Here is a 12076-nt window from a genome sequence, read left to right as displayed (position 1 = left end):
AGCACTGACCCTCCGACAGTGCCCACTCCCTCAGCACTGACCCTCTGACAATGTGTCGTTCCCTCAGCACTGACCCTCTGACAGTGTGGCACTCTTTAAGCACTGACCCTCTGACAATGTGGCGCTCCCTCAGCACTGACCCTCCGACAGTGCAGCGCTCCCTCAGCACTGACCCTCCAACAGTGCAGCGCTCCCTCAGCACTGACCCTCCAACAGTGTGGTGCTCCCTCAGCACGGACTCTCTGACAGTGCGGCACTCCCCCAGCACTTAGCCTCCAACAGTGTGGCGCTCCCTCAGCACTCACCCTCCGACAACACAGCACTCCCTCAGCGCTTACCCTCCGACAGTTCGATGCTCCCTCAGCACTGACCCACCAATACTGGCACTCATCCTCATGTACCACCCAATAACCGCCAAATCCAACACATCATCTCCGACATTTCCGCCATCTGCAATCTGACCCCACCACCAAGACATTTTTCCCTCCCCACTCTTATGTGCTTTCCAGAGGTTACCACTGTCTCCATGACTCCCTTGTCCGCTCCACACTCCCCTCTAGCCCCACCACTCCTGGCACTTTTCCCTGCAACCGCAGCAAGTGCTACACCTGCCCCTGCACCTCCCCCTCACCCCAATCCCAGGCCCTAAGAAAACTTATCACATCAAACAGATGTTCACCTGCACATCTGTCAATGTGACATACTGTATCCACTGTTCCCATTGTGGCCTCCTCTACATCGTGGAAACCAAATGGAGGCTTGGGGACCGCTTTGCGGAAAACCTACGCTCTGTTTGCAACAAACAACTATACCTCCCAGTCGCAAACCATTTCAGCTCCCCCCCACCCCACTCCTCGGACGACGTGTCCATCCTGGGCCTCCTGCATTGCCACAATGATGCCACCTGAAAGATGCAGGCACAGCATCTCATATTTTGCTTGGGAACCCTGCAACCCCAGTATATCAATGTGGATTTCACCAGCTTCAAAATCTCCCTTCCCCTGACCACATGCCTAACCCAGCTAGTCCCTGCCTCCCTAACCAATCCTCCCACCTCAAGCCCCACCCCTATCCCCGACCCACTAACCTCACCCCACCCCCTCCACCCCGACCTGTCCATCCTCCCTGGACTGACCTATCCCCTCCCTAACTCACCACCTACATTCACCTTCACTGGCTGTAACCCCGCCTCTTTGACCTGTCTGTCTCCTCTCACCCTATCTTCCCCTTTATCCACCTTCTATCTGCCTCCCCCCGCCTCCCTATTTATTTCAGAATTCCCTTCCCCTCCCCCATTTCTGAAGAAGGGTCCCGACCCGAAATGTCAAGCTTTCCTGTTCTTCTGATGCTGCTTGGCCTGCTGTGTTCATCCAGCTTCACACTGTGTTATCTGAGACTGGGAGTGTTCTGTTTTGGTGGTGGATCTTGAACTCACTTTTTTCGTGATCTGTTGCTACTTGAATTAATCTGAACCTAATACGTTAACCATTCAGTGCCATGTCCCCTGCTCGGGAGGGCTGGTATAGCCTTGGTAGTTTCTATGTTTCACTAGCCCTCTGTTTCTACTCCAGGGTGACACTGGAGAGGCGGGAGCACCAGGACCTCCAGGATATTTGGGAATGCCAGTAAGTGATTGACTTGTTTTCCTTTGAAGAGTTCCAGTGTGTGTCCCAGTGGTCTGCATCACAGAACTGACTCCTCTTCTGCCCACACATCCTGACCCCTCTATCCCCAGCAACCCTCCCCTTCTTTCACTGTCGTGTTCTTGTTCTTGTTCAATGAGTCAAAGTGAATATCTTCCAAATGGGAATGTGGAGGGAGATTGCACTGTGCAAGGCCAAAGTCTGGATGGGAGAATAAATTCAGAAGTGGACATAAGGAAGCTGAATAGCTTTATAAGATAGATGTGAGTAGACAAAGATCTGACAAATGGAGTATTATATGGGGAAAATGGAGTGTTGTATGTTAAATTGGCCATTTGGCAGAAAGCGTAAAAAGTGAGCATATTATCTCAATCATAATTGATTGCAGAGCTCTCAGATAGAAAGTTTCTTAGAACATGAATTACAAAAGGTTAGTCTGCAGGTGCAGCAAGTAATTATGAAAGCTGTGAGAGTTTATCACTCATTAGAAGGGGAATAGAATACAATGTATAGAGCTTATGTTTCAGTTATACAGGGCACCAGTGAGACCACGTCTGTAGTACTGTGACCTGTATTGATCTCTTTATTTTTAAGGAAGGATGTCAGTTCAGTGGAAGCAGTTCTGCAGTTTCCCAGATTGTTATTTGGTCAGGGAGGATCATCTTCTAAGGAAAAATTAGATAAGGTTGGCTTGTATCTACTGGAGGTCAGAAAAATAAGAGGTGACTTGAGTCAAAGACAGTTGTCAAGGCTGGATCGTTAAGCATATTCAAGGCTAAAATAAACAGATTTTCAATCAGTCATAGAGCCAAAGGTTATGGGGATAAGGCAGGAAAGTGGGAGTTGATGATTATCACGTCAGCCATGACCTCATTGAATGGCAGAGCAGATTCAATGGGCTGAAAGGCCTCCTCTTGTACCCACAAGTTCTGGTCTAATGATCTTATTGAAATTTATCAGACCCTGAGGGGACCTGAGGAGGTAGATGTGGAGAGGATGCTTCCCATGTGAGAGAATGCAGAAGAAAAATAAGTGCTCACCCAAATAATCGGTTTATGTTCTTTTCTGTCATGAGAGCTCATGAGTCTTTGAAACTCACTTCCTCAACAGAGATCAGAAACAGACTCTTTGAATGTTTTAATGCAGGGGTGGATAGATTATTGATAAACAATGGGGTGTTGGGCTATTGGGGCTAAGCATGAATGCAGAGTAATTAGATCAGCCACGATCTTATTGAATAGCAGAGCAGGCACAATGGATGCTTGGCCTGCTGTGTTCATCCAGCTTCACACTTTGTTATCTTACAATGGATTGAGTGGCCTACTCCTGTTTCTCATTCCTGTGTATTGGCATGTTAATTGTAATCGGGTTGGAAAGGCATACAGCACATGCTTTGTCTTATTCTTTACAAGTAAAGAGTTTTCTTGGTGCTGTGCAGGGACCTAAAGGTGAACGAGGCGAGAAAGGTGAATCTGGACCATCTGGTGCTGCTGGACCTCCAGGTCCTAAAGGTCCTCCTGGAGATGATGGTCCAAAAGGAAGTCCTGTGAGTACACAAATATTTCTCCCATTCGTTCCCAGTCAGCAGCTTCCTATCTTCCTGTTGTCACTGGGTTGAATGTATCAGTAATCATTCCCAACATTTCCACATTCTATCATGAAATGTATCAAAGCCCGACAAGACCATCAGGATGACACATTTACCTGACTAACTGCTACTCAGGACATAAACAATTCAGACCAGGCTACTTTGGTAACAATAAAAATCATCCTTTTTATTGTAACACACCTAACTTTAACAAGAGCAGAAAAGAATAGACTTATTATTTGATCCAACCTACCCCTTCAAAACCCCAAACATACACAAACTCAATCACAATGAAGACAGACAAAAGTCAAATGATTTTACACAGGTACTGTGACTGGATAAAGAATACAGACAGGGAGAGCAAAATTCTACTGATCACAAGTCCAGACAACAAGGTATAAGGTTTTTTCTCTCACAGTCCTCTTGAGGTTTGCAAACATAGGCACAGTTGTCTGTACAGTTATATCATTCTTCAATTCGATGGCTGATGGGTGATCTTAGATCACTTCTCGCAAGAAATTGTTCTTTTTAAACTTTCTTGGATTTTCTTCGCACAGAATGAGAGAGAGCTGTGTGTCTGCAGGCTTTGGATATTTTCCACTCTTGATAATTGACAGCTTTTTAACACCCAATGAAACAGCTGTTGCCAGGTAGAATTTCTTTTACTCAGGAATTCTGCACACTGTTCAAACTCGACATTTCCCTCTTTTTGCTTCCAAAAAGCAACAGTGTACGGCACAGCTCATCATTATTCAGCACTTAATTTTCAAATTGTCAAACATCCCAGCTTGCCAAATAAATCAGTCCAACTTCCATTTCAGCTTACAGACCAAATGACATTAAAAATATGTGGTCTGCTCCTCTCCTTCTGTAAAGCTGCTCACAATACCCAGTAGCTCTGTGCATGTGTATCATTCTGTCTCTTGTGCTGTTAGGCTTTTTGAAGGAGACATCAAATTTCATCTCACAACCTAGATGTCCCTGAAAAATTCACACGTTTGTTTCCTTCAGGTGGATTATGTCTGATTGCATTTTCAATTCCACTTCTCACAATCCTTTCAGGTCAAGAATTCTAGCTGTAACAAGCTACATCTCTCCTTGTTTCAGCACTAGTGTTTTTTTTTGCCAGTGGCCTTAATTTTATAACCTCTTTTAATCAATTCATTGACCAGAGGAAATAGTTACTCCTTATTTGCTTTACATACATTCGTCCTCATTTCAACCCCCTGTCCCAAACACCTTGATTGACTCTCCCCTTCAGCCTCTCTCAGGAAAACAATCCCAGCTTCTCAGATCTCCCTCTTTTGAAAGCTTCCTCAACCTTGGTACCATTTAGTAAATCCCTTCTGCTCCCTCTCACATCTTCCTTCAAGTGTAATGCTGAAAACGTGAAATGATATTCAGCTTGATTCTAATTAGTGAGTAAAGGTTTAACGTGATTCCTTCTTTTCACATTTAACTCCCTGACTTACAAATCAGTGGTGTGTAGATTTGCTCACTTTGTCAACTTGCATTACCTTCAAAGATTTGGCAACATGGACCCCCAGCTTCCTCTGCTCTTCCAGCCCCTCAACATGATTCCATTCTGATTACAGTCATCAGCAAATTGTCTCTGCTGTGTGTTTGCACAGGCCATGTGTCTTCCTGGTGTCTGTCACCATCCTACTTATAGTCACTACATTGTAAATAAAAATACAGAATATTGCAGGTGCTGAAATTCTGAAATGAAAAGAGAAAATGTGGAAACTATTCACTGCATCAGACAGCATCTGTGGAGCGAGAATCAGAATTATTGTTTCAGTCCAATGACCTTTCAGTACAAAGCTGAGGCATTAACTCCAATTCTCTCTGCACTGATGCAGCCTGAACTACAGAGTACTGTATTTCCAGAATTTTCTGCTGTCACTAAATTGCAACTTCTTGTATGATTCACAAAGTTTGCAGTTTTACTCCCTCATTCCAAGTCTAGGCCATCTATATATAATGAGAAAAGCAACGCTGCTGATATCTATTCTGAGGAGAGCACATGACATATTCCAGCCTGAGTGTCCTATCAGGAGAATGTGCTCTCAGTAATGTTCACCATCTTCTCTGCCTAAACCAATTACATACAGACATCTTCGTGCTTCTATCTCCGAAACACATCTTCAGCTCTTGCTTTATCAGCAGTCTTTTGATAGTTTATATATAAAATATCTCCTGCTCTACAGTCAGCAGCTCTCTGAATTACTTGAACAAAGTCTCTCCATCCTTTGTTGTTAGCCTGTTAAGACATATGTTCTTTACCAAACCTCTGATGTTCCTTGAGGTTTCCGATGGCAGCTGACTTCCTAGAGAGATGGTGGACTGTAAACTTTAATCTCAGCCCCACAACCAGATTTCTCCTTCAAACATTTAATCAGAGCACTTTATTTCATGTGTTGTAAATTTAGCAGGAGGGCTCATTCTGTCTCTGCTTCTCCCCCATCCCCCGCCCTCTTACTGTGGTAAGATCCAGTCTCATAAAAATATAGAATCTAGGAGCAGCAGTAGGCGACTCAGCCCTTCAAGCCTGCTCCACCACTCAATATGATCACGACTAATCCTCTATCCCAATGCCACAATCCCCACTTCCCCCCATACCCCTTGATGTCTTCAACATCTAAAAACAGTATCCATCTCTTTCTTGAATATATTCAGCGACTTGGCCTCCACGCCTTGTGTGATAGTGAATCCCACAGGTTCCCCACTCTCTGAGTGAAGAAGTGTTGACTCATCTGAATCTCAAATGGTCTCCCTGTGTCCTGAGACTGTGTTCCCTGGTTCCAGACTCTCCAAACCAGGGATAACTTCCACCCCACATCCAGCCCTGTTGGAGATTTATAGCTTTCAATCACAACTGCTTTCATCATTCTAAACTCCAGTGACTACAGGTTCAGTCAAACCAACCTTTCCTCCTAGGACAGTCCTGTCATCCCCAGTATCAGCCCAGTGAACATCCGCTGCTCTCCCTTTGTGGAGAGTATACCCTTTCTTAGACAGGGATACTATTATTGTAGTGCTCTTACTCAGGCCCTTTTATAACTACAATGGGATATCCCTGCTCTCAATGACTCGTGACTGACAAACTGATGTCTCCCCACCACAATCAAAAGGGTTTTATCCAAATGCAGTGCCCCCTGACACTTTACGTGCTGCAGAGTCTCTCCTCTATTTTTCCTCACTTAGATCTGCTATCACTAATGTTTTGCTTTTCCTCCTGTTTTCCTTAGGGACCAGTTGGTTTTCCTGGTGACCCCGGTCCCCCTGGTGAAGCAGGACCTCCGGTAAGGTTAAGATAGTTTTAGTTAATGGAGAAGTGCTGTTTAGTAGCATAATCAATGTAATTGGTCATTATAAACCCTTTCAGAGAATGAATCCAATCTCCCAGGTTAAAAGTGCCACAATAATTGGATATTATTGTTTGTAATCTATATTTTCCTTTTGTGATTGATGTTCTGAATGTCATGATATTAATTATTAAAAAGACCTTGTCCTGGTGTTGGAGATGACAAATTCTCTGAATAGCTTCAAAGGATATGAAGTAGCCAGGAGCCCCTCATAACAAGGCCTTTCTTTCACCACAGGGCCAAGATGGACCTCCAGGAGACAAGGGAGAAGATGGTGAACCAGGACAGATTGTAAGTTGAGAAAGGACATTGCTTGCGATAGGGTTAGGGTTAGGGTTAGGCTCGATGGAGGTTTGGATAAATGAAAGGTCAGTGATTGAAATGAGATACAATGCTGCTGAGAGCAGGGAGTGTTGAACTGGACATCCGTGGGGTGGGAGGCGTGGAGGGGGGATGGGGGTAGTGGGGGAGCGTGGAGAAGCAGCCTCACTGACCCTGCATTAGAGAAGGGAAAGCCAGACTGAGTGCCCCGAATTCAAACTGATGGTGGACGGTCATGGATTAACTCACACTGTGTCAATCAAACCAAGATGGCAGAGAGGGTGAAGGTATCATGGGCTGAGGGAAAGGGCACCATTATTGGACCAAAATCCTGGCAAAAATATTCAGAAAGAAGAACTCCAGTGAGAAAATTGATTTCCAGACTGAAGGACCAAGAAAAACCTTTTGGCTGGTTGTTTAAACAAAACTTAGGGCAGGAGATTTTGGGGCTGGAAGGGATTGCTCGTGATGGAGACGGGGAATATGTCAGAGTGTGGCCATATGATTGGCCCAGATTCTCGTGAGCTGTTCATTTGTGACAGGATGGAAGGTTCTGATGTCACCCTTCTATTTCTAGGGCTCTCCTGGTCCAACTGGTGAAGCAGGACCACCTGGTCCTCCAGGAAAGAGGGTGAGTATGAACACACCAACATTATCTCTGCAACACATTAAGCACATGTGCACACATAACCGACAGTATCCCTGCAACACATACTCACATAGGGCACATTCACAGACAGTCACACACACAAACATCCATCAATTCTTGCAACACATGCACACACACATACACACACACAGACACACACACTCACACAGATACAGACACACACACACAAATGCACACATACATATATACACTCTCACTCACATGCACACACAGACACACATGCACACACAGACACACATGCACACGCAGACACACATGCACAGCCAGACACAGACACACATGCACACAGAGATACACATGCACACGCAGACACACATGCACAGCCAGACACAGACACACATGCACACAGAGATACACATGCACGTGCACATAATGCTCATACACAGACTTGCGTGCGTGTGCACGCACGTGCACACACACACACTCTCTCTCTCTTTCACTGTCTCTCTCTCTCTCTCTCTCAAACATGCACCAGTAAATTCTGAGTATTTTCAAAGTCTGTGATTGCTTCTTCTGTTAAAGACAATGCCTTTGCAAAGTTTTTCTTTTATGTTGTTCAGGGTCCCCATGGTCCTGCAGGTCCTGAGGGGAGACAAGGAGAGAAAGGAGCAAAGGTACGTGACACAGAGAATCACTGTCAGCTCTCTGACGATTGGACAAGCTGCGTTACTTCAATGAGCCCAGGTGGTCTGATCTCATTTATCCTGGTTCCTGCTATATTAGCATATTGAGAACACAATTCTTTAACAAGTCATTCTGCATCCCCATTTAAACACGTCAGGATTGTGTAAGTGGAATTAGCAGGTTCAAACACAAGTGTGTACATCAATCTGTCAACTGTATTTGTATCTTCAAACACTTCTTCTGGACAAGTCAACTGGCCAAGTATTGCAGCCCCCTAAACGTTGCCAATTCCCGTCATTATGTTAAAACACTTTGATCAAATCCAGTTTAATCTGCTAATGTCCAGGGATTATTCACAACATTTACATGAACTGTTGTAAGAACACAATCTCTTGGGCCCAACTCTCATTCTGGCAAATTGATGCTGGGTAGTTGTAAAGGCTGGGGTCTCTTTTCAAACTGTAATGACATAAACAGTGCTCCAAACTGGCTCTGACCAAAAGCACTCACTCAGCACTGACTTTCCGACAGTGCGGCGCACCCTCAGCACTGTCCCACCGACAGTGCGCACTCCCTCAGCACTGACCCTCCGACAGTGCAACACTTCCTCAAGCACAGGCCTTCCGACAGTGCCCACTCCCTCAGCAATGACCCTCTGATAGTGCGGTGCTCCCTCAGCACTGACCTCCAACCGTGCGGTGCACCCTCAGCACTGGCCCTCCGACAGTGCGGCACTCCCTCAGCACTGACCCTCCAACCGTGCGGTGCTCCCTCAGCACTGGCCCTCCGATAGTGCGGCGGTCCCTCAGCACTGACCCTCTGACAGTGCCCACTCCCTCAGCACTGACACTCCAACAGTGCAGCGCTCCCTCAGCACTGACCCTCTGACAGTGCCCACTCCCTCAGCACTGACCCTCCGACAGTGCGGTGTTTCCTCAGCGTTGACCCTCCAACAGTGCAGCGCTCCCTCAGCACTGACCTTCCGACAGTGCCCACTCCCTCAGCACTGACCCTCTGACAGTGCCCACTCCCTCAGCACTGACCTCCGCCAGTGCCCACTCCCTCATCGCTGACCCTCCGACAGTGCAGCGCTCCCTCAGCACTGACCTGAATTGACCCTGATGTTAATGAATCCTGGAAAATTATTTGTTTCATTAACAGCTCCTCTCGCTGTCCTGCCAACTTCTAATGATTCATGCAGTTATACACCTTACTCTCTCTTTATACCAAGCTACACCACGACACAGATTATTGTTGAGAATTGGTGTACACAAATAATGTAGTCTAACTATGATATTATTGAGCTTCCTTCACCACACAACTGGAGGACTATGAGAAGTTTTGGTCTCCATGTCTCAGTAAAGATACACTTTGCTGAGGTTGGTTGGCTCACTGAGCTGGTTTGTTGTTCCGCAGACTTTTCCTTACCGTGCTGGGTAACATCCTCAGTGCAGCCTCTGATGAAGCGAAGGTGTGTTTTCCCGTCTGGCTTTTAAACTCTGGGGTCCGTTGCAATGGATGTTAACAAGCCCAGAAACAAAACATCTGCAGAACAACAAACCAGCTCAGTGAGCCAACCAACCTCAACAAAGTGTATCTTTGCTGAGACATGGAGACCAAAACTTCTCATAGTGAGCCAACCAACCTCAACAAAGTGTATCTTTGCTGAGACATGGAGACCAAAACTTCTCATAGTGAGCCAACCAACCTCAACAAAGTGTATCTTTGCTGAGACATGGAGACCAAAACTTCTCATAGTGAGCCAACCAACCTCAACAAAGTGTATCTTTGCTGAGACATGGAGACCAAAACTTCTCATAGTGAGCCAACCAACCTCAACAAAGTGTATCTTTGCTGAGACATGGAGACCAAAACTTCTCATAGTGAGCCAACCAACCTCAACAAAGTGTATCTTTGCTGAGACATGGAGACCAAAACTTCTCATAGTGAGCCAACCAACCTCAACAAAGTGTATCTTTGCTGAGACATGGAGACCAAAACTTCTCATAGTGAGCCAACCAACCTCAACAAAGTGTATCTTTGCTGAGACATGGAGACCAAAACTTCTCATAGTGAGCCAACCAACCTCAACAAAGTGTATCTTTGCTGAGACATGGAGACCAAAACTTCTCATAGTGAGCCAACCAACCTCAACAAAGTGTATCTTTGCTGAGACATGGAGACCAAAACTTCTCATAGTGAGCCAACCAACCTCAACAAAGTGTATCTTTGCTGAGACATGGAGACCAAAACTTCTCATAGTGAGCCAACCAACCTCAACAAAGTGTATCTTTGCTGAGACATGGAGACCAAAACTTCTCATAGTGAGCCAACCAACCTCAACAAAGTGTATCTTTGCTGAGACATGGAGACCAAAACTTCTCATAGTGAGCCAACCAACCTCAACAAAGTGTATCTTTGCTGAGACATGGAGACCAAAACTTCTCATAGTGAGCCAACCAACCTCAACAAAGTGTATCTTTGCTGAGACATGGAGACCAAAACTTCTCATAGTGAGCCAACCAACCTCAACAAAGTGTATCTTTGCTGAGACATGGAGACCAAAACTTCTCATAGTGAGCCAACCAACCTCAACAAAGTGTATCTTTGCTGAGACATGGAGACCAAAACTTCTCATAGTGAGCCAACCAACCTCAATACCCACAACCTGAGCTACAGATCTACTCCAAAACCTTAAACAGATACACTTCATTTGGAGGCAGTTCAGAGATTGCTAACCAGACTGGCTCCAATAAGGGACGTCTCGTTATTCTCTGAAATTTAGAAGAATGAGAGATGGACTTATTGAAAAACACAAGATTCTGAAGTTTAAACAAAACAAAGTTTCTGGAAACGTTCAGCAGGTCTGGCAGCATCTTTGAAGATAAAATCAGAGTTAACATTTTGGGGTCCGGTGGCCCTTCCTCAGAATTGAGAAACTCTGATTTTCTCTCTACAGCTACTGCCAGACCTGCTGAGGTTTTCCAGCAACTTCTGTCTTTGTTTCTGATTTACAGCATCCACAGTTCTTTCAGATCCATTTGAGATTCTGAAGCAGCTGGATGCAATAGACAGAGACTGTTTCCCTACTTTGAGGGATCTAGAAACATAGAAAATAAGAGCAGGTAGGCCATTTAAAGTGTGAAGCTGGATGAACACAGCAGGCCGAGCAGCATCTCAGGAGCACAAAAGCTGACGTTTCGGGCCTAGACCCTTCATCAGAGAGGGGGATGGGGAGAGGGAACTGGAATAAATAGGGAGAAAGGGGGAGGCGGACCGAAGATGAAGAGAAAAGAAGACAGGTGGAGAGGATAGTATAGGTGGGGAGGTAGGGAGGGGATAGGTCAGTCCAGGGAAGACGGACAGGTCAAGGAGGTGGGATGAGATTAGTAGGTAGGAAATGGAGGTGCGGCTTGAGGTGGGAGGAAGGGATGGGTGAGAGGAAGAACAGTAAGGGAGGCAGAGACAGGCTGGGCTGGAATTGGGATGCAGCGGGTGGAGGGGAAGAGCTGGGCTGGTTGTGTGATGCAGTGGGAGAAGGGGAGATTTTGAAGCTGGTGAAGTCCACATTGATACCATTGGGCTGCAGGGTTCCCAAGCGGAATATGAGTTGCTGTTCCTGCAACCTTCGGGTGGCATCATTGTGGCACTGCAGGAGGCCCATGATGGACATGTCATCTAAAGAATAGGAGGGGGAGTTGAAATGGTTTGCGACTGGGAGGTGCAGTTGTTTATTGCGAACCGAGCAGAGGTGTTCTGCAAAGTGGTCCCCAAGCCTCCGCTTGGTTTCCCCAATGTAGAGGAAGCCACACCGGGTACAATGGATACAGTATACCACATTGGCAGATGTGCAGGTGAACCA

The 12076-nt window shown here is 45.9% G+C and overlaps 1 protein-coding gene across 2 annotated transcripts in view; it reads left to right on the top strand.

Annotated features, from left to right (window-relative positions):
• The window catches only part of col5a1 (procollagen, type V, alpha 1), a 322312-nt gene that overhangs the window by 274707 nt on the left and 35529 nt on the right, over positions 1-12076 (top strand). For both annotated transcript variants that reach the window (XM_059638382.1, XM_059638381.1), the window contains exons 50-55: positions 1572-1625; positions 3082-3189; positions 6483-6536; positions 6837-6890; positions 7498-7551; positions 8151-8204. In XM_059638382.1, the coding sequence (XP_059494365.1) occupies positions 1572-1625; positions 3082-3189; positions 6483-6536; positions 6837-6890; positions 7498-7551; positions 8151-8204 (378 nt within the window). The remainder of the gene's footprint in view (positions 1-1571; positions 1626-3081; positions 3190-6482; positions 6537-6836; positions 6891-7497; positions 7552-8150; positions 8205-12076) is intronic.

The sequence above is a fragment of the Stegostoma tigrinum genome, chromosome 29 (assembly GCF_030684315.1).
Source record: "Stegostoma tigrinum isolate sSteTig4 chromosome 29, sSteTig4.hap1, whole genome shotgun sequence".
Taxonomy (NCBI): domain Eukaryota; kingdom Metazoa; phylum Chordata; class Chondrichthyes; order Orectolobiformes; family Stegostomatidae; genus Stegostoma; species Stegostoma tigrinum.
Note: the sequence above shows the minus strand (reverse complement) of the source record. Positions and strands in the feature narration are given on the sequence as shown.